Source organism: Acomys russatus, chromosome 3, assembly GCF_903995435.1.
Source record: "Acomys russatus chromosome 3, mAcoRus1.1, whole genome shotgun sequence".
In the NCBI taxonomy this organism is placed as follows: Eukaryota; Metazoa; Chordata; class Mammalia; order Rodentia; family Muridae; genus Acomys; species Acomys russatus.
In genome coordinates, this window is record NC_067139.1 from 35,635,128 (window position 1) to 35,657,270 (window position 22,143).

At 46.9% G+C, this 22,143-nt stretch overlaps 1 protein-coding gene across 2 annotated transcripts in view; it reads right to left on the reverse strand.

Moving 5' to 3' along the window:
* Positions 1-7,830: 7,830 nt before the first annotated feature.
* Sptlc1 (serine palmitoyltransferase long chain base subunit 1) overlaps positions 7,831-22,143 on the reverse strand; it is a 42,284-nt gene continuing 27,971 nt past the window's right edge. The window contains exons 10-15 of one of the 2 annotated variants that reach the window (XM_051171390.1): positions 21,883-21,978; positions 21,485-21,581; positions 20,161-20,215; positions 14,642-14,759; positions 10,290-10,363; positions 7,831-8,769 (exon numbers count right to left, since the gene is read on the reverse strand). In XM_051171390.1, coding sequence (XP_051027347.1) covers positions 8,604-8,769; positions 10,290-10,363; positions 14,642-14,759; positions 20,161-20,215; positions 21,485-21,581; positions 21,883-21,978 — 606 coding nt within the window. In that variant the 3' untranslated portion in view covers positions 7,831-8,603. Of the gene's footprint in view, positions 8,802-10,289; positions 10,364-14,641; positions 14,760-20,160; positions 20,216-21,484; positions 21,582-21,882; positions 21,979-22,143 lie in introns of both variants that reach the window. The other variant, XM_051171384.1, reaches the window with a different exon arrangement.

Consider the following 22,143-nt stretch of genomic DNA (forward strand, 5'->3'; position numbering starts at 1 on the left):
AAATGAAATTAGTAACATTAACAAATATAAAGACGAAAAAAAGAGGGGCATAAAGATGGCTCAGTCCATAAAGTGTGTGCAGGGCCATGTCATGACCTAAGTTGCAACACTAGGACGCAGGCTTTAAAAAAAGCTGTAATCCCAGTGCTGGGGAGACAGCCAGGCAGATGCCCGAGGCAGCGGGCTGTGGTGTCTTTGTCTGTTGTTCAGATATGGTTATGCAGCAGCTGTTCAGGAAAAGACACAGAGGGCACTAGAGGGACAGAGGGACATACAGTACCATGGCTCCCCAGAGCCTCTCTGGCCTAGTGGGTTGGAGGTTTCTGCCCACAAGGCAGGTTGGGGTACTTTTTTCTCCCAGGCAGTATGTACAGGCACAGCCATGTCAGTGTAAAACTGGATGAGTTTTGAGTTTTTCTGGAAAGAATCAAGTCTGGACCTAAGAACGGCCAACGATATTTTGGAAAAGAGAAAGAGGAGACACTTCTTCCTAGATACAAACACAAATAAGAATTCACAGCTTGAGACAGATGACTACATCCCCAGATGGCTAGAAGCTTGCAACTGGGGGGAACACAGCCTTTTCTTCATGCTGGGGTAGGGACAATTAAAAAAAAAAGACACAATTACTTCATGTGCACGAGTGTTTTGCCTGCGTGCATGTTTGGGTACCTTGTGCAGGCCTGGAACGCACATCACAGAGACTGCTGCAGCTTTGCACAATGTTCTGCACATAGGGATTTTTTTTCTAAGTTTTCTTCATAGTAGGAAAGAATTAAAAAGAAACTGAAATATCTACAAAAGAAAACTGGCCAGATAAATTGTACTACAGCCAACCTTGCAGAATGTTCTGCCTGGGTTTAGAGAGTGTGCCTTACTGATGAGGTCAAATTCCTGCAGTGAGTCTGAATACTGAAGTCACCTTGTGGATGTTATTCCCAACGCCCTTTGACTGTGAGTAGAGATGTTCAGAAATAGAGAATTCATGAAATATTCTTGGAGGATGGTCAGCTCACTGTATTCCCAGGGATGGAAGTGAAATTGGGCAGAAACCAAGTTCTCAATTTTTACTCGTCATGCCTTGTTATTATTTGGGTGTTTATTTATTTTTAAAAATTATTTTTTAAAAAATTTATTTATTATGTATACAGTGTTCTACCTGCATGTAACTCCTGCAGGCCAGAAGAGGGCACCAGATCTCATTATGGACAGTTGTGAGCCAGGATGTGGTTGCTGGGAATTGAACTCTGGACCTTTGAAAGAGCAACCAGTGCTCTTAACCTCTGAGCCATCTCCCCAGGCCCCTTAAAAATTATTTTAAAAAATCTTTTAAAATTTAAAAATGTATGGATGTGCATGGAGCCAGAGGTTAACCTTAGATGCCTTCCTCATTTCTGTCTACTTTTGTTTTCTAAGACAGGGTCTCTCACTGAACTGGAAGAATGCTTATGGAGTCAAAGTGCTGGATCGGGGGCGCCCAGGGATCCTATCTCTCGCTCCACAGTGTATATTACAGACAAACATCACCCGCCACCTCTCTGCAGGTCTGTGGATTAAATTTCATTGGTCAGGATTGTGCAGCAAACATCTTACCAGCTGAGCCACCTGCCAGCTCCTATTCACGTATTTGAAGAGAATACACTTGTAAACACTAATGAAGCCAGGAGGGCCACACAGGCACCAGGCGACAGAAGATAGAGGAGAAGAAATGAGAGACAGCACAGCTGCAAGCCCCGCAACTCAAGTTGGCCCTCGGGCAGAGCGAAGACTTGATCTTCTGTGGAATAGAAGGGATTTGAAAGGCCAAGTGGTGTCCACCACCCTGAGGTCCTGAACCCTGGAAGCTGGAGGGGGCAGGGCTGTTGTAAGTCAAGGCTACTCAGCAGTGTTCCAGGAGACCCAGCCAAGGTGGGCTTTTCTGTGCAGGCAGTAGAGAGAGCCTTACAGCCTCCACAAGGGCGCCTGGCCTCAGGTCTCATGGCTGTGCCCTGGGCTGAGCAACTCATAGAACCCTGATTTTGAGGGAGCTAGAGGCAGAGCCTGCCTCCCACTGCCCCAGGGCAGGGGAGCACCCCTACAGGAGATACTCTTGGAAATTTACACAGAGCTTGTTCTCATGTGACCTCTCTCCCCTGTGGCCCAGTCCTTAGAGCTACATCATCTACAAATTACAGTTGCTTATCAGATGGGGAAATGGAGGCAGAGGGCACGTAGTGACTGTCCAAGTTCATGCAGGTGGAGAGGAGTGGTGCTGGTGTGAGAGATCATGTTCGGTGCTGGGCTGTAGGGTCCGCTGCATCCAAAGGGCTCACTCTGCCTAGCCCTTCTCTAGCCTGGCACTACTGTGTATGTGACCCTGGGAGGCCGTGTCCCTGCTGGTGAAGTAGATGGACTTGCAGGCTGGGGACACTAAGAGTTGTTGCTTTGTTTTGTAAATAATGAGGTATTTATTTAATGCCTAATGATGTAGTGTTTTACTCAGCAGTAGGAAATCAAAACTAGACCCAAATGCTTGGCATGGCCCACAAACCTTGCATGACGTCAGCTGTCACATGCTAGTGCCACCCACACTTCATCCATCCATTGTCCTCTCACCAAAGCTCCCTAAGACCCCTGCACACAAGACCTTCACTGCACTCGGCCTGGGACACTCTTCCTTTCATTTGGTCATAGCTAGGCAGGCTGCCATCCTTCCTCAGATCCAGCTTACGTAAATCGGCTCCTCTAGAGGACACCAGGTCACCCCAAGTAAGTTAGTCACCCACCCTAGTTTTTTTTTTTTCCTTTCTTTCTTTCTTTCTTTCTTTTTAAGATTTATTTATTTACTGTGTATACAGTGCTTTGCTTGTACATATACCTTCATGTCAGAAGAGGGCATCAGATCATATTATAGATGGTTGTCACTATGTCATTGCTGGGGATTGAACTCAGGACTTTTAGAAGAGCAGCCAGTGCTCTTAACCTCCGAGCCATCTCTTCAGCCCCACCGTAGTTTTCAATTTACTTATTTTTGCTAGGATTTTTAAAGGATTGAACCTTAATTAAAAAAAAAAAAAAAAAAAAAAAGCATGCATCTTCATTATCAGAGCCCTTTTAGTTTAGTTAGCCAGTTGTCCTTTCAAAATAGAATAATGGTCATAACCAGGAATAGCCTTAAGATCCTCTGAGTTCTGCCCCTACCTCTTTGTGATGTGTTCTAGCAACTAGAAATGGCTGTTTGAGTGGGTGCAAGACATCTTGGCGCCGTACGATGATGTGAGAAAGGGGAAACACTAGTTTAAAAGAACATTTGGAATTGGTAACTATTACAGTACTTGTGAGATGGAAATGAGCCTTTCAAATCTAAGGAAATCCGGTCTTTTCTTTTCTGGTCATCCATGAACACTTCACACCAGTGGAGTGGTGATACCGCTGAGAAAGGTGACGGTCAGTCCTAGCAGGCTGGAGACAGCTCAGTGGAGCGCTTGCTGCTCTTGCAGAGGACCAGAGTTCCATTCCCAGCTTGCACTTCAGGACACGTTCCTGGCCCCTCCCCCCAGTGTTTCTCTCTCTCTCTCTCTCTCTCTCTCTCACACACACACACACACAACCACCACACACACCACACACAGCGAGAGAGAAGAGAGAGAGAGAGAGAGAGAGAGAGAGAGAGAGAGAGAGGGAGGGAGAAAGCTACAGCAGTGTAGCTCAAGAACACGGGAAAGTGCTTTGAAACACTCTCCTGTTGATGATGTCACGCTCACATGTGTGTGCTTAGGCCCAGTACCAACAATTAATACACTTTTTGTTTCAAAGTGATAGAATTCATGGAGAAAACAAAAGCCCCGATGGCTTTATGGTATTGTGTCACAGGGCACAATTCTACTTTTTGGATTGAGACAGGGTCTCGTGGAACAGTCTAGTTTACGACTGGCTGTGTAACTAAGGACGGCTTTGAACAGCCTCCACGTCTGAAGAGCACTCAGTCTACTAACTGTGCCGCGCTCACCTTTACTGGAGACATGACTTCTGTCTACTGTCCGGCTGGCCCTGAGGGACTTCCTGCAGGCAGGGGACATCTGGGGGACACCTGCTCTAGCCTGTGCTTCAGGGGTTACTAGGTGGGGCCTTTAGGAGGTGATGGCCTTGGGGTTCATGGTGGTGACGGAAGGCACGGCCTTTGGGAAAGAGCTCCAAGGATGCAGCTCCTGGGTTCAGTCCTTCCCTTGGCCGCCTGTGTGCCGAGTGCTGTGTTAGAGAAAGATGGCGCTCTCCTTCCACACTCTTGGTACCTCAGTCTTGACTGGCCAAGCTCCTGCAGTACAAGAGGTCCATTTTTGTGGTTTACAAATGATGCAAACCAAGGCATTTTGTTGAGGAGCAAGAAGAAAGGGCTCTACTTCCCAAGCCTCTCCTGCCCATGGGGCTCAGGACTGACAGGCATTTCTTGATCATTCTGAATACATGAGGTCACTCGTTTTAGGGATCCTGGGTTTCTGAGAAACTACGGGGGAAGCTGTGATTAAGCTTCTCCCTGAGGCCCCAGATGTTCCTCACATGCCCTGGGTGCCTTGGAAACAGCATCTTGTTACAGCATCTCAGTGTAGGCGAGGGACCACATCCTTTAAAGCCATCAGTCTCAATTTATCATGAATAGCCTGGGTGCAGAGACCATGAGGTCTGTGAAAACCCAAATACTGTTGTAGAATTTTCAGGCCCAGTCATAACGTCATTGAAAGTCATATGGCCTACATTCACATCCTAATTGTAAATGCCAGTGCCTATATCCCAGAGAACACCGAGTTTCCTGGGCCTCTACTGTCATTGTTCCTATTACTCATTATTAGCGGGAATATCTTTGCCATGAGTCAAACGTGAAACGTCCTGCATTGTCTCACGTGTCTGAACCCTCAGTCCACTTGGGCAAGTGCTGGGTTTTTTGTTTGTTGTTTTTTTCCAGACAGGGTTTCTCTGTGTAGCCTTGGCTGTCCTGAACTCACTCTGTAGATCAGGCTGGCCTCGAACTCACAGCAATCTGCCTGCCTCTGCCTCCTGAGTGCTGGGATTAAAGGCGTGTGCCACACTATGCCCAGCTAGGCAGTGCTGTTTTAAGCTGAGCAACTTATGGATGTGAGGCCTGGCTGGAGGCAGTGGGTCCTAAGGAGGCCTGCCAGTTGTCAATGCAGTGAAACCAGTTGCCACACACTCTGCTTCCAGTGCTGCCAACTGAGCCCATGCTATTCCTGCCCTCTGAAAGCCTAGGCCTAAATAAACCCCTTCTTATGTTGCTTCCAGTCAGAAATTTGGGAACAGCCATGTGAAAACTAGAAAATCTCATTATTGGTTTTGCCTATCTGTGATTGGTCCAGGAGCCATCGTGAGGAGTCACAGGCCTGCTCACATACAAAGCTGGCTGGGGCAGGGTCTACTCACACCGTAGAGGTGCTGGAGCAATTGTTCAGACTTGGGTTCTGACATACATGGACACTGTTAGTCTCAGAAGCAGACACTGGTCCACTTTTACCTGAACTCAGGGAGTTTGTTTCCTGGTTCCTTGGTTTTGATTTGTGGGTTTTGATTTATATCTTGAGTTACTGTTTTGGTTTGGGGTTTAATTTGTGCTTTCATTTCAGGTTTTTTATTATTACTCATTTCTCTATTCTTTTTTGGGGGAGGGGGGTGAGACAAGGTTTCTCTGTGTGGCCTTGGCTGCCCCAGACTCACTCTGTAGACCAGGCTGGCCTCAAACTCACAGTGATCATGCCTGCCTCTGCCTCCCAAGTGCTGAGATTAAAGGTATGTGCTACCACGCCCGGCTCATTTTCCTATTCTTAACTATTCCTTTTTCTCTTAATTTTTCTATTACAGAGATATATTACAAACATGACCATAATGGCATGAAGGAGGGATCTATGCTGAAGGGATTTTCTATTTTATCAAAACTAAGCTAATATTAATCCAAAGTAGGCTTAGGCACATCATTAAAACAACTAGCAAAACAGTAATTAGAGCAAAGATTACAATTTTTTGGTTTTTTGAGACAGGATTTTTCTGTGTAGCCTTGCCTATCCTGGACTCACTTTGTAGACCAGGCTGGCCTCGAACTCACAGTGATCTGCCTGCCTCTGCTTCCCAAGTGGTGGGATTAAAGGTGTGCACCACCACCGCCTGGCTAAAGATTACAAAGTTAACAAAGGACTTAATATGGTGGACACACGACATTGTTTTAATACTTTATATGACATTAAGTTCTCTTGAGTGATAATTTCTGTGCAGACTTTGCCCCGTGTTTGCCATTTACCTGTTTGAAATTGATTTTACTACCTGGTACCATTTCCTGAAAGACTTTCTTAGTACATATTATGAGGCAGGCTTGCTAGCTACAAATGTCTGTTTCTGGGATTGCTCTTATGTTCACTCCATTACTGACAGTTTGGCTGGATAGAGAATTCTTGAGACAACATTTTCATTTCAGCACTCTCAATACCTCACCTCAACGCCTTCTTATCACCCCCTTCAAGAACTCAGTCATATCTGATTGTTGGCCTTTATATGTAATGGCTTTGGCGTCTGCCTGACAGCAGGCTGACTCGGATGTGTCCAGTGTTCCTTCGGCTTATCTAACTGGGAGTCTGTGAGCTTCTTGGGTTTTCAGGTCATCCTACGAAACTCTTCACTGCTGCATCACTCTCACTCCTTTCCTTCTTGGGGAACTGATGTGTGTGTTAGTGACTGCAATGTCCCCATAAATGACACGGCCATTGTTCTCTCGAAGCCTCGCGACTGTGGTCACAACACGAGACCACAGAGAACGCGTCTTTCACAGGCGGTCTGTCATGAGGTGGGCCAGGGCTCACGAGGCCCCACTTCTCCCTGAGGATACAGAAGCAGCTCACATTTTCCTAATTTGCACATGCCTGTAGTTACCAACAAAGTCACTGGCTCACCGAACTAGACAAGAGTGAAGTGTTCGTTTGGCCATTGGCTGGTGTCTTGCCTGAAGTAGACTGGTGTCTGTTCAGTCTCCCCAGAAGCTCGCACAATAACTGGGCCTGACCTAGGGGCTACAGGGACCCTGAACTTTGAACTTCCTGTTGTTACTGTGTGGGTCCTTGGTGAAGGACTTAGGATGTAGGATGTTTTCATGTGAAGTTGGGGGAGTGCACCAACTGGAAGTGGCGGCCAGTAACTGAGTGGACCCACTGTTTCCTGGCCTCTTCCTGGCAAACAGAATTAACTGCCCATCTGTCAACTTCTTTGAAAGCTTTGTGTCCCTGTCACTCAACCAGGCTTTCTTCTGTAGTCAAGGACCAAACCCAGCTTGTGCTTGCTAGGCAAGTACTCTCCGATTGAACAGGTCTCCCACTCCTGGTCCAGCATTTTTTATAGTGAACCTAAGAATTTTGAGACAGTATACACTCTTTGTTTGGGCAAGGAAAAAGGACTAAGAAATTAAATTAATTTCTAAAACAAAACACACATGCAAAAAGAACATTGCCTTAGATTTACAAAAGATTAAAACTGAGAGACTGATGAGTTGAGTAAGTTGCTAGTTTTTTCATTTTCAGGAACGTAAGCTGTTGGAGGTTTATTTCATTAAAACCCAGAACAGAACAGACTTCTCCTCGACAGGACTGTACCCTCACAGAAGCAGCAATCACAAGGCACGTATGAAATAGAAACATTAAAAATGTCACAGATCACTTAAAATGCCGATCCATTGCTAACACGAATGCACATCATAAAGCGATGCTGATGACCTGATTCCTCTGCCTGTGCAAAGAGAAGGAATAATGGCCTTCCGTGTGCACGCAATGTGGCACACATCACAAGCCTTAACACCACGAGCACGTCTGCTGAGAACAGCAGCCAGTGTACAGCTCGGAATCGCTTTTAAAGCACTCTATTTTTCTGAGGCATCTGGAATTTATAGAATGAAAAGAAGAAAGTTCTCATTTTTCTCAGCTTAGAAAAAGCCAACAGTTCTATGCTCCTGGACGAAACCACCATGAAAAAGGACATCTGACATATTCAAAAATACCAAGGGCATGATTTGCATTTGGGGACCAGAATAATAACCCTCTTCCAAAAACTGACTAGAGAATATATAAAAAATATAAAGTTAATTACACAAAAATAAAATAATGTTTGATTCAGATTATTGCTTAGGAAGCAGTATGAACATTTTCTGTTAGTGAAGCTCAGATTAGAAATGACACTATCAGTAACTAGTGCATAAAAGTTCTAGGATCAGATATGTTCTATGACATTTATAACACATAGAGAGAGTTCTCTGCATAGCAGCCACCATTGTGCTCTACCTGAAGGACTTGGGAAGACACAGTCGACTCAGTCTTCCACAGTAACTGTGGTACACGGAGAGTTCCTCTTCACTGCAAAATCCTGTTCTACGAATACGGAGGAGCACTCATCGAATTACTCCCACAGACGCAAGAGGGGAAACTGAAGCTCCAGTTTGAAACAAAAGCAAATATGGATGAGATAGTGAAGCATCCTACAGACCAAATGGCACAGCATAAACACCAGTGATTTGCTGTCACCTGTTGTCCTCTAAAAGTCAGCTCCTGCCTTATAAAAACCATCCATTGATTATGGCTGTGTGCTCAAGCCACAGCTACACCCTGGGCAGCAATCCTCCCCCTGGCCAGCTGGAGGTCTTTGAGCATTCTGTCTTCAGGTGACGTGGCAGGAAGCACTGGGCTGTAGCCTAGAGCAGCACAGCCTGGGCTGCCTCCCTGATGGTGGATGCAGCTCTCTCCAGCTCCTCCTCTGTCTGCTCCACTGTGACCACAACCCTGATGCTGAGAAGACAAAGCACAGTGAAGCGGGTCACACATGGGTGCTGCGGACTGTTACAGCTCTGCAGGAAGCCCACCTCTGCTCCCTCCACCTGCTGCTGAAGGGAGCAGCTGGGAGAGGGGTCTGCAGCCTGCAAACCTAAAACATAACACACATGTGGCTGTGGGCAGAAGCTACGCCATCCTTACTCCCCTGCATCTAGTCCGAGTGTTTTCTTTTGGGGCAGCCACCAAAGCTGGAAAACCAAGCCCCCTCATCGATCTCCCACTCTAAGCAGGCTGGACCCAAATCAGAAAGACATTTCTTATGCCAGCGACTGGTTGCTCCCGTTTAATAACTCAGTTTGGAACATGAACGCTTCCTTCAGAAAGCAAAGCAGTCATTTCCAAGTTCCTAGGACACAGGCTTGATGAGGCAACACTCCTCCTGTCCTCTGCCAACACTGCTTTAAGCACTAGGCATGGTTACCAAAGACACAGAACAGTAGGCTCCTGTCTCAAACCTGTGCTCTAACAAGGTGGCACAGAACCACAGTGAAGCTGGCTACAGGAAAGGACGTCAGAACTTAAGGTGGCACAGAACCACAGTGAAGCTGGCTACAGGAAAGGACGTCAGAACTTAAGGCATTTGAGCAGCTACTTCTCTGAGCTTACCTAGCTCCAACCTGGCCTTCTGCGTGTGACACCACCACAACCCAGATGGCCTAGGGTGGGACCATATCTCAACAAACCCTCTACAAATCTAATCCACCTAAGCCAGTTTCTCCATTGTACTCAGCCAGAGCACTGTAACATCTAGGAGCTCAGGACATTAGCCTACAGAGTGGGAAAGTCAAATACAACAAACTGACTTTACATGTCAACGTCACGCTATCACCCTCTGCTGAATGAGCAATCGAATGCTCTTATGGTATGCTGTCCCATCATGGTAATCATCAGAAGCTGGGGACTGTCTGCACTTGATTCTCCAAGGTCAGGGTGTCACCTGTTCTAGAAAGCCTTAGCACATGTCAATCTCCCTTGTGACCTCTGACCCAAGGCTGTGGTGGCTGCGGTGCTCACTTCCTCTGATCACAGTGTCGACACTTTGAGGTCAGAGTTGAGTACCTCAACAGCCACCCCCCTTTGCTCTGCAGTCCACAAACGGATGCATCCAGACTCCCACTAGCACAGCTGGCAAGGTGACCACATGCAGGCTGCTCCCTTTTCTTGAGTCTGCATAGCACAAGTTACAGTTGGACTCCAGCTGTCATTAGCTGCTGAGAGTCTGTCACCAGTTCTTCTTGGGTCGCCAGATGATCCTGAGTCACCTAGGAGGACACTCAGTCCTGAGATGGTTTTCAGCTAAAATCTAGTTGAGAAATGACCCCAGGCAACGTGCTGTGCTTTAAGGACATTCTTATCCTGCACTAACCTTCCAAGTTTCCCCAACATAACCAATCTCAAAGGGCGGAAAGCAGGAAGGAGGTGTTGTATTCAGTGTTAACCAACCTTGGAGGCGGAAGGCACTTCTCTTCCTTGTCTAAGTAGCGTGCCTGAGTCAACGCGATGCCCTTGCTCATGCACTGCAGGGAGAAAGGGCACGTTAGCCATCTAGACTTAGAGCACAGTGGACAGATCCCTGTCCTCATTCGTATTCATAGTCAAAGTTCTAGGAGACAGCTGATTGCCCCACTGTACTCTCCAGGCGAACCCTTCTTTTGGACTCAGACTTTCCGGAGATGGTAGGTATGCGGGTTCTGCAGTCTGGTGGCTACTGAGCCATGTGATGTCTGAACACTTGGGGGAAACAGCTAGGCTCCTTAGAGACTGCAAATCTGATTCTACATACTTTGACTCAGTTTTCAGCTGCACAGCCACAGACAGACAGCTAGATCCTACCATTTCAGACAAAGCAGAGTGAGGCCACAGGGAGGCCAGGAACAAAGCCCAGTGCTCGGACAGTGCTGGCAGGACTGCGTCAGAGAGCAGCAGTAGGAGCCTAGGCACAGCGAGGCCTTCCTCGGTCCCATTTGGACAGGTACAGGTACCAGAGGCTGGTATTGACAAAGATGGCTGGTACTGACAAAGATGGTTCTGAGCTTTCCTATGCACTAAGCACCTGCCAATTACGTGTATAACTGAAAAGTTCTCCACTGGAATACAGAAATCCCAGAATCTTGAGCAAGGCAACAACAGTTTATATAGATTCCCCTTTGGGTGATGACAAGCTTTGGGACTAGACAGTCATAGCTGCAGAACCCTGGGAACACAGCAAGCTGCTGCACCGCAGGATTCCGAGAGTTGTATGATTGTATTTACTGTGTGTACACACATCTCTAAGTGCATACAAAATGCACAGTGCAAGGCATAGTACATAGAGGGAAAGAATGACTATCCCAAATGCCCAGCGGAAAAGCATCAGCCCAAAGGAGGATGGCCACAAGCCTCAAGGAGGAAGAGAGGCCATACAGACAGCAGTACAGCCGTGTGCTTCCTCCAGACCCAGGACGGGAACTTGGAAGTGTGCGGCCTCCCAACATCTGGCCTGGCTGGTTTAGAGACATCACAAACCAGAGTTGTTTGTGAAAAACAGTGTGCTGTGAAGCAACTTAACATAAACTTGGCAAAAGTTCTCAGGTCTGCAAATAGTAAGAAGTTAGTGTACCTCTAGATACAGAAAACACAGGAGTGTGGGCAGGAGCCATAAAGAGGCTGCAAGGCACTCTGTCTCCATGATGGATTTCTCAGGGTGATTTATGTCATGAGAGCATCTGGAGACTGGATATCAGCTTGGGAACTGTGAAGTATTCTCAGGTTTGCTTTATTATTTAGCTCCTGTGTATGTGTACATATGTGTGTGTGTGTGTGCATATGTGTGTGTGTGTGCATATGTGTGTGTGTGCATGTGGAGGCCAAAGGACAACCTGGCTGCTGTTCCTCAGGCTCCATCCATCCTTTTGAGACAGGGTCACTCACTGGCCTGATGCTTACCAAGTCAGCCAATCTGTCCAATGCTGAGATCACAAGGCTGCAACTGTTACATTGAATTGTATCGTTTGGCCTACATAATAACTGACACAGGGAGACTGAACCATGCTTATAGTCTGTCAGCTCTAAGCTGGGCAGAAATTTAAACTGATACAAATCTACTCATAAACTAAACAAACCACTCTAACCCTCATAAGTTACCTATAGCCCAAGCACTTGCCACTATGGTGATCCTAGGGCTATTTCTCTCCCCGTCCTTGTCAATGCTCCTCCTCTTCCCCTAACCCTTCCCTCCTAACCATGCCACTTTTCTCTCTCCTCTCCCCGGAAGCCCCGCCTTCCACTTTCTGTCCTTCTGCCCAGCTGATTGGCTAAACAGCGCTTTATTGACAGTTGTTACATCCATTCACTATTCCTCCACACACTACTATAACTGCTTTAAAAAAAAGGAAAACATGCGTTCTTGGGATTAAAATCAGATCCACATGACCTGAGTTCAGCAACTGCTTTACTGATTGTAAAAAGTGGTAGCTTGGGGCTGGAGAGATAGCTCAGAGATTAAAAATACTGACTTTCTTCTAGAGGTCCTGAGTTCAATTCCTGGCAACCACTTGGTGGCTCACAACCATCTATAATGTGCCCCATGTCCTCTTCTGGCCTGCAGGTGTACATGCAGGCAAAACACTGTACACATACTAATAAATAAATCTAAAAAAAAAAAGCGATAGCTTAAATGTGAACAGCCCTCACAGGCTCATATATTTGAATATTTGGCCCTAGCAGGTGGAACTGTCTGGGAAGGATTAGGTGTGGTCTTCCTGGAGACCTGGTGTGTCACTAGGCGGCAGCTTCGGGGCTTTCAAGCTTCCTGCTATTCTCATTGTGTTCTCTGCTTCCTACTTGTCATCAAGACACGAGTTTACAGCTGTTGCTGTCACTGTGCCTTTTCTCCACCATCATGGACTCTAACTCTCTGAAATGGCAAGCCCAAATTAAACAAAGCTGGTTTACCACAGCAACAGAAGAGTAACTAGACACTGAGCCATCTCCCAGCCCCCATTTCAGGTTTCGTTCTTTCGTTCTGAGAACGTTTGTGCATGTATGTCCACTGTTTGCACGTGAGTTCTGTGTCTGTTTCACAGTGCTAAGGCAAAAGAACAGAGTGGGGCTAACAGATGGCAGATATCCTGGCATGAAGATCACTCCAACAGGGGCTGGGGGAATGGCTCAGAGGTTAAGAGCACTGACTGTTCTTCCAGAGGTTCTGAGTTCAATTCCTAGTAACTACATGGTGGCCCACAACCATCTATAGTGTGATCTAATGCCCTTTTCTGTCATGCAGGCAGAGCACTGTATACATAATCAATCAATCAATCATAAAAATATATTTAAAAAAAGATCACTCCAACAACAGGGCAGTGCATAGACCACCATTAGGAGAGACAGCAAACAGGCTCCTTTCATGAGCTCCAACAGAGGCAGACAGCTTTTGCAGAGCTTCTGTTCTGTGTTCACTGGTGTGGGCCTACCATGGAGAACAGTCCTGTTTAAAACAGCAGACTTCACAGCCATGTGGACATAATGTAATCAACTGGAGCTGTGCTGGCTTGTCCATTTTGTTGGCTCTGATGTGCGCATCTGTTTTTACCTTTGTCTAAAAACTCTACCCACATATTTACTTTCATGTTTGTACATATCTGGGGTAAAACACTGAGGTGGTAAAAGGGTGGAGGATACTCTGTCCCTTTAAGGAAGTCTTTCTGTCCTTCCTCAGGCCTGCAGAGCTGAGCTTGAGAGAACATGTGTGACATGTCCTTTTCCAACCAGGCAAGTATTGCTAGCCTGATCATCATATTCTGACATGTGTCCTCAATTATGAATCTTAGGTTTGGTTTGCCTTTTTAATACAGTGCATCCCAAGAGGTTATGTACTGTGTGCAGTCCTCCATGGACTCTAGCTCCTGGTCATGTGATTCCAACAGGGTAGGATGAAGGATGGCCCAGGCAGCTTGTGCAACCACAAGAGGTCTTCACATACCAGCTTCACACTGAATACTGTGTGACCAGCCTGGGCCCTCTGGGCATGCCACAGGGATGAAGGGCACAGGTGGCAGGCATTTCATTTACTTTAAGGAGTCTGGCAGTTTCGTCTCAGGGCAGCTGTAGACTGAATGAAGCCTTTACTCCTCAAAGGCATAAAAGGCCGGGCCAGGTTCCACGGGAAGGCTGCATGGCTCCAGACATGCACATCCCCAGTGCTGCAGCACACTGGATTTCTGCATGGATGGGGCCAGAGGCTGGAAGAAAGGTAGGGAGGCCTCTGAAGAGGTAGCTACTGCTGGGAGGATAGGCTACACACCTGCCAGTGAGTGCAGAGTCAACAACCTAGCAGTAATTAGTGAAATTAGTCAACAGAGATTTCCTCAGGAGTAGTGGCTCACACCTGCAACTCCAGCACTCAGGAAGCTGAGGTAGGATGGCCCATGAGTTGGAAGTCCAGCCTGGCTAGATGGTGAGTTCCAGGCCAGCCTGGGGACAGAGTGAGACCTTGTCTCAAAAAATGCAAATGGTGAAGTGGTGAGTGTTCTGCAGGGCTGTTCAGGAGAGAAGCTGAGCAGAGGTATACTCACAACTGCAGGAGCGAGCTGAGCTGACCCAAGGGGAGAGAAGGCCTGATTCAGCCTGCCCTTCGGGAACCCTTTGAGCTCAGCAGGGCTGGCTGGGAGGGCCAGGGGCATTAGACAATCTCTACCACAACAAGAGTAGTGACCAGAGAGAAGCTTCTGGCTACCCCACCTTTTGGGGCAGGGGGTGTTCCTGAAAATGAGGTAAGCAAGGGTGGAGAGGCCGTCGCTACACAACTGCATACTTACTCGATCTACAATTTCCTGGAGGAGCTTCACGTCTTTCTCCCGAGACCCTGTGCTCTCTTCCAGCTGGAGGTGAAACGCTGGAGAAAGGGACTCTCCCACCACCTTCAATCCAGAAATGCTGGAGAAACAAACACACATGGCATCAGTACACTGCAGGTTCTCAGAGATCCTGCACAGGGTAATTGTTAGGGCAGTGGTTGGAGCTCAGGGTGTCATGTTTGCCTAGCATCTGTGAGGCCCCAGCTTCAGTCCCAATGCCAAAGATAAAATATACAAATGAATAAATACACAAATAGCCCTGTCAAGACCCACTGAACAGCAGAACTAGGGATGCAAACAGGAACATCCCACCACATGGGTGGTGCCTCTCAGACCAGGAAATGCCTGTTATGCATTTCTGTGGGCACAGGAAGGCTCTTGTTCATGAAATACCGTGTTTCTCCTTTTCAATCTCCTATGGGAGTCTGGGCACCCTTGCTGCTTGCCCTACGTGGCCACCCCTCTCACAGCCCCCTGACCTCTGGCCTTGGCCCTCCCATCTCTTCACCTCATATACATTGCTCTTTTGTTCCCAAGAAAGCTGTCCATGCTGAGATCCGGATCATGTTGCCTTTCTGCAGGGCCCCATGGGACCCAGTTACAGCAGGATGTACACACACTTTTCTATGATTTGTCTTCTTTAGGTCTACGCACCATCCTTGCTTATTATCTACGTTTTAGAGTGCGACAAAGATGTGACATAATAGCACTGTATTCTGACTATCGACAAAAGGTTTAGGTGACATAACTGTCTTATCTGTGTGACTTGCTTTAAATCTTAAATGCATTAAGATTTTCTTCTTCGAGTAACACGCAGAAGTCTGCTATGTCAGGGAAGAACCAGATTGCTTTAGGGAAAACCTAGTCGTTTGAAATCACTGTTAGAGGGGCTGGAGAGATGGTTCAGCAGTTAAGAACACTGCTCTTCTGGAGGTCCTGAGTTCAATTCCCAGCAACCAGAAGGTGTCTGACAACCATCTATACTGGGACCTGATGCACTCTTCTGGCAGCATGTGTACATGAAGATAGAGCACTCATCCATAAAATAAGAAATAACTCTTAAACAAGAAAGACAGAAATGACCGTTAGAGATTCAGGGCAGCGGTATGAGTGGTACTCGGCCAGGTTCACTCTCGGCCACACTATCCATCCCTGAGCACACAGCTGTGATATATGCCTTTTGAGATTGGGATACTTGTTTCAGATTGGCTGATTTCTCTCAGCTCCTCATTCTTAGGCCCAGGTTTCCCTCAGAATGAGATGATGAAACGGGCTAGGAATGTTCCCAATTTAGGACCCAACTAGCTTTTAGTGAGTGCCGCTGTGCCCTGCTCAGGGCCCAGGAGCACTACTGGTGGGTGTCATATACCTTTAGGAGGTAGGCACTGGAACAGCATGGTCTGATGTCTTGTGTTTGATTGTTAATTATTTTGTTCCCTGACGTCTGCTTGCTGTCTCTTAAAAGCAAATTATCATGTACCCCAAGTAATGTTGTATAGTCTTGCTGCCCTGTTTGACATTGAGGCAGAGCAGAAATAAGGTAGGTGTGGCCAAGGGTCCCAGGCTTAGGGGGCACAAGGATCTTGGGAAGGAGGAGAGAGGTACCGGAGGAGGAATAAGGAGAGACTCACCATGGGACAGGAAGGAACACTGTGGGCCCAGAGGAGGAACTCTGAAGTTCCACAAGGAAAGAAGTGGCCCAGCTGAACAACATGCACAAGCACTTCGGGATTATGGGCGGGAAGTAGCCCAGATGGAAATGATTAAAGCAGATGGCCTGGGATGGGGGCTGGGAGATAATGGGAGGCAGTTTAGGGGGTTAATATCTGCCTAGCCCCAGGTAAAATAAGGCTTATTTAAAATACAGCAGTGTGTTTGTGTCTCTTACTGATTATGATAGCGGGTTAGATAATACCACCATAATAATTACAGGCTAATTTTATAATAAACATTATTATTTTCTACAACAAGGAAGTCCTGAGGTCATAGGGGTGTTACCTCCCCTCCCCCGCAATGGCTATATTGATCCTAGTGACCTCTTTCTGTTCCTTGGCTCTGTCCAGAATTTCCAAAGAACTATGAACTCGAACCACCAAAACTGTAAATAAAAACCACTTTTCTGATTTTATTACTTAATTGCCTCAAACATTTTATTACAGGGACAAAAAGCTTATAACTGGTACTATGTGAGGTGCTGGCAGCCAACCGTAGTTGGTTTACAAGCCACCCCCAAATACTAATTTTTTGTATCTTCTTTATTTGAAGTAATTCAACACATTAAGCTTTTCCACAGATCAAGGTACAGGTCTGTGTTTAGACCCTTAGAACCCAGGGCATCTGCCATGTGGGGTGACCTGTGTCAGTTTTCACCAGTACAGAAACTAAGCCACACACCCTCAAGGCCTGTCCTCTGCTAGTCCTGAAGGGGCACAGGGGGCAGCATCGACTTTTTAGGTCATGTTTCCCTTGAGAAAAACTGTAAAAAAAAATTATAATTTCAAATAGCATCTCAAATGACCCAGCTTTCCTTCAAAGTACACAAGGCACCAGGGCCTAATCTAGTGTGGGTAGAAAAGGCTGGGAGGAAGGAACAAAGCAGAACACCTATGTCTATGCTAAGAACAGATGAACACAGCTGTATTTTCAGTTCAAAAACCAAAGAGCCTTTTACATATTTGGCAAAAGCATCACCTTACCCAGACAGGTAAATACCAAGGCCTGGGCTTGGTCTGAGGCTCAGAGCCATCAACAAAGAAGCCATGGCCTCCACCCTGTAGTTCAGGAAGATGAAGGCGGTAAGCACTGTCTGCACACACAGTGGAGACATTCATGCTCTGACGGAGCCAAACAACAGGCAGAAGACCACAGAGACAAAGGCGAAGCCTCTTCCTCACTGGCCACTCCTCCTCCTAAACTGGTTCCTGCCCTCTACACTAGGAAATACAAACACTTTCAATGCTACCCATGTGCTAATGACTTAAACATAAACCTGGGAATCCAAGGCTGCTCTCCAGACAGGTAGGTGAAGCTTGTCACACACCATGTGCTGAGTCTCCTCCGGAAGCCCCTTTTCCATGCTTCTAGCCAGTCCCCAAGGTGCTAGCTACTTCACCCACGCCCTCAGATTAGAGCTTTAGATCAGCCACAGTTCAGTCTCAATCACCCAGCAGGCTCTCCCCTCATTATACCCAGAGTCCAAGCACTGCTCTCTGCAGCTATGAGTTTCCTCTGTGTGCACATATCTCCTAACTGGTACCCTGACCTCTGCTCTCTAACACACTCAATAAACCACCCCACACCACACAGAGCACCTGTGTTAGGATTCAAGGGCAACACGCTAGGCTACATCTTCACTCAGTCCATGTCCCCACCCTCTCGGTTTCCTCATTTCGTGCCTCCTCCTGTTTTGTCTGTTGCTCCCTTCCATGTTGGCGGCTGGCATTGCATATCAAGTTCCTGCAGGGTCTTCCTAGTGTAATTACTGAGGGCAATAACTGACCTGGAATATGGAGCTCTGCAGCACGCCACAGAGGAGACACAAAAACCTGGGAGTTGTTCACATACAAGAATTATGAAGCAATTCGAGGTTATACCATCAAGAGCAGGGTGTTGAAGAAAGCCTTCTAAGGAAATGAAGATGAAGACGTTTGGAGTCGTAAAAGGAAGCCCACAAGATTGGGAGAGCAGAATGCAAAGGAAGATAGAGTGGTCCCTGAGCTGAAAACCAGAGGAGCTGAGGTGGGTCCTGTTGATTCCGCACCACTGCCATCACCGGGAACCTACAGTCTGGTCAAGGAAAAAGGAATAATCAGCTCTCAGTGTCTTTCTAGTGGAAGGTCAAGATGAGGATGTGGAAAGAGTGGCACAACTCTTGATAAGACAAGCAACAAAGAGCAGAAATAAATGGAGTCATTGACAGAAGGGAGGGAGTCACATGAACAGGACTGCAGCAACCCAGGAAAGGGGAGGGGCTAACAACAAAGCAGAGTTGACAGTCCTTTAAAAACAAAGTGTAGCCGGGTGTGGTTGGCGCACACCTTTAGTCCCAGCACTTGGGAGGCAGGGGCAGGTGAATCTTTGTGAGTTCAAGGCCTGGCTGGTCTACAAAGGGAATCCAGAACAGGCAAGGCTACACAGAGAAACCTTGTCTTGAAAAACCAAAAAAGAAGAGAGAGAGAGAGAGAGAGAGAGAGAGAGAGAGAGAGAGAGAAGAAAGAAAGAAAGAAAGAAAGAAAGAAAGAAAGAAAGAAAGAGGAGTAAATAAGTTTCAATCCCCAGAACCTATGTAAAACCTACTAGGTGAGGTGGCACATGCTGGATCCCAGTGCTGTGGAGTTGGGAGAAAGGTGTAGCCCTTGAGTTTGCTGGCTGGCCAGCCAAGCCTGCTGAGCAAGTTCTAGGCCAATGAGACTACTTCTCAAAAACCAAGTCAGATGGTAATTAAGGAATGACAATAAGTGGTCCTCCCTATATACAACACACATGTACACACACACATGCACACAAATGTATGTATGTACGTACACGTAAACACACACACACACACACACACACACACAAACACACACATGCCCTATGATTGCAGGAGGAATGCTTGACTTAGCTGTCCATGATGAGTGACAAAATCAGCCCAGGCAATCCACTAGCGTGGGTAGACAGACAGAAGGCCATGGACAGCAGAAAGAAGGTTGGACAGAGCCAGAGGAAGTAGTACAGGATGTGGAGAAAGCTGAAGCACAGGGCACCTCATGCTTAAGCCAGTGGATGTGCTGTGCTGTGCTGTGCTGTACCAGAGAGTAACGCAGTGACCCTCCCACCATAAATCATGCAAGAGCCACTCCCCACCCAGCACACGCACAGAACAGGTTTCCTGTTCTACACAAAAGCTGCGGCCACTCACTCACCTGGCACCACTTTCATCAGTGTCTATTCTCACATCTTACAAAGGAGACAGAACTTCCACATCTCAAGAGGCATATATCTCATTAGGGAGCAAAAGGAAAGATCTAGAACAATGAGATCATTTACTGTGGCACCAAAACTCAGACCGAAGATTTTTTTTCTTTTTTAGAAAAAGAATACTCATGACTAATTTCTTTTCTTTCCCCATCAAATTTACTACGAGCACCAGGGAGAGTAGGAATCAGGGCTGCCCGGTATGCAGCACACAGTGACCTCCCTGTGGACATGAGAACACCATGTCTACCTGGGTCATCCATGGTAGGAGCTGTAGGATTATTCTCTTCCTGTTATGCCCACTGACATGCTGTATAACTTCTGGAAAAACAAGGCCTTGGCTTTAAGACTGTGGCCAACAGTGGGTCCAGTTGTATTCAAAGCTGCGTGGAGTAAGGTTTTGCTTTTGTGGTTGCAATGTGGTTGAAGGGTCCAGAGTCCATAACACTCATAAGACTCCGAGTTGCACTGCTGCTCAGTGTGGTGCAGACGCTGCTATTGTGGCTGAAAACCACAATACTTACCCTTGTAGAGATTTATGGATGTGTTGACATTTTTTCTTTAAAACTGCAAAAATGCCTGCACAGAATAAAAAAAGTTTGATGGTATTATTTAGGACCTGTTGGTATCAGCTTATGAATTCCTCTAACCGCCCAGTTCCTCAGTCAGAAATGTTATCAATGCTGTGGGTGTGAGCACACACTTAACAGTGTATACCTTGAGGGCCTGGGCATTATCTGATGTCATCAAGTGGCCCCTTCTCACTGGTGCTGCTCACTGTCAGCAACACCAAATGCAGGCTCGTGCCCTCCTCAAGAGCTGCACAGGCCCAGGTAAGGTTTCAGGGCACATATTTATTACTCAACTCAGCACTTAACTCGGAGCCAATGGGCAGCACACAGTAGTTTTCTGGGATGTTTTCCTTTCACTCAGGAAAAGCTTGAGACACACATCTGGCTGTGTGAGCCGACCCCTCTACTGGGGACTCAGGAGGGACAGCTAGGCTAGGGCTCTTCTCCTTTCCAGTCACTTAGATTTATTCACTATTAGTGTGTGAGGCTTGGGGGCGGGGTCATGCACCACTGCACATGTGTGGAGGTCAGAGGACAATTTTATATAAAGAGCACTCGACCACCGGTATGTGGGTTCTGGGGATCTAGGTAAAGGCATGCACCTTTACCTGCCAAGCCATCTTGCCAACCCCTTTTTAGTTTTAAAGGCTACACTGTTACAGTCAAAGGCCACTTGCTAAATTCTCAATTAACTTTACTTTGCTCACAGTTGTTTGCTGACAGAACAGGATAGCATTGATATTAATTGATGCTTCAAAGGCTGACGGGGAAAACAAGACAGAAAACAACCAGTAAAGCTCAGCACCGTCTGCTAACTTCCCCAACCCTAGAAGGCAAACGATGATGGCCATGATACTTGAGGAAGCACCCAGGTCCCCACCTTTCCTAGCACTGCACCTGGAGAAGCAGCCAGGCCCTCTGGCTCCAGCCCCACACTCTGCACTAAAGCCCTGCACAGCCCTGAGGCAGGGGTGGCTGCTCCACTGCTATCTTCCCACAATGCCAGGCCTAGGTGAGCTAATTCATCTGAAACGCTGAGAAGAGGCGTGATTTGGACCTTAATGTTTTAGTTTAGACTTTATAGCATTTTCATAGACTATTTGTTGAATTTTAAACACCTGTGCTCAACAAGTTTTGGATATTAGCTTTTGTGTGTGGAACACTTGATTTCTAAAGTAATTTAGAGTTTTGTCTGGTAAATAATTTCCTTGGGCTAAGTCTGCCAGGAAGCAAGACGGGGCCAGAGTCAACAGGAGCAGCCTTTACAAGGCCATACCTGGATTCTCCTCCATGATGTTCAGGGCCTCGATGGCAGCCGCAGCCAGCAGGGGAGGCAATGAGGCTGAAAAGCAGTACCCTTGGCCAGAGAGTCGCTACGGAGAAACAAGAAGACAGATGTTCTCTCTCTGGAGAGAGACTTCTGGAAGGCACCAAATCCCCACACCCATCCCAACAGCAGGCACTGCACCATAAGGGGAACTACAAGGACTAAGGTGGTGTCTTAGGAGGTCAGGACTTTATGTGTCTGTAGACACTTTGAACTAGCCTTTAAAAACAGGTTTTAGAATAAAAACTGTGGAATAAATTGTGAGTTAAATCTTGTATTGGAAGCTGCGTTCTGAAGTGATGGTCGGGACAATATCTGCACTTGTGCACCATTTTTAAGAAAGTCACCTGATGGTCAACCACGAAAGACCGGCCGCAGCAGAAGCCCCCGACAGACGCGAGTGCGTTCTCCATGTTAGCACTGATAAGGTCGATATCGTCAATCTTCCAGGAAAAACAGAGAACAAGTCACCAACAAGCCCCTCTGAGGACAGTGGTTTTCCTCTTTAAATTTCACATATGGTTACAGCTCACCTATGTCCCTACCCACAATCACTTGGGGCATTACTCTACTCTTTTCTCTGGGGCACTCCAGTACTTGAGTGGAGA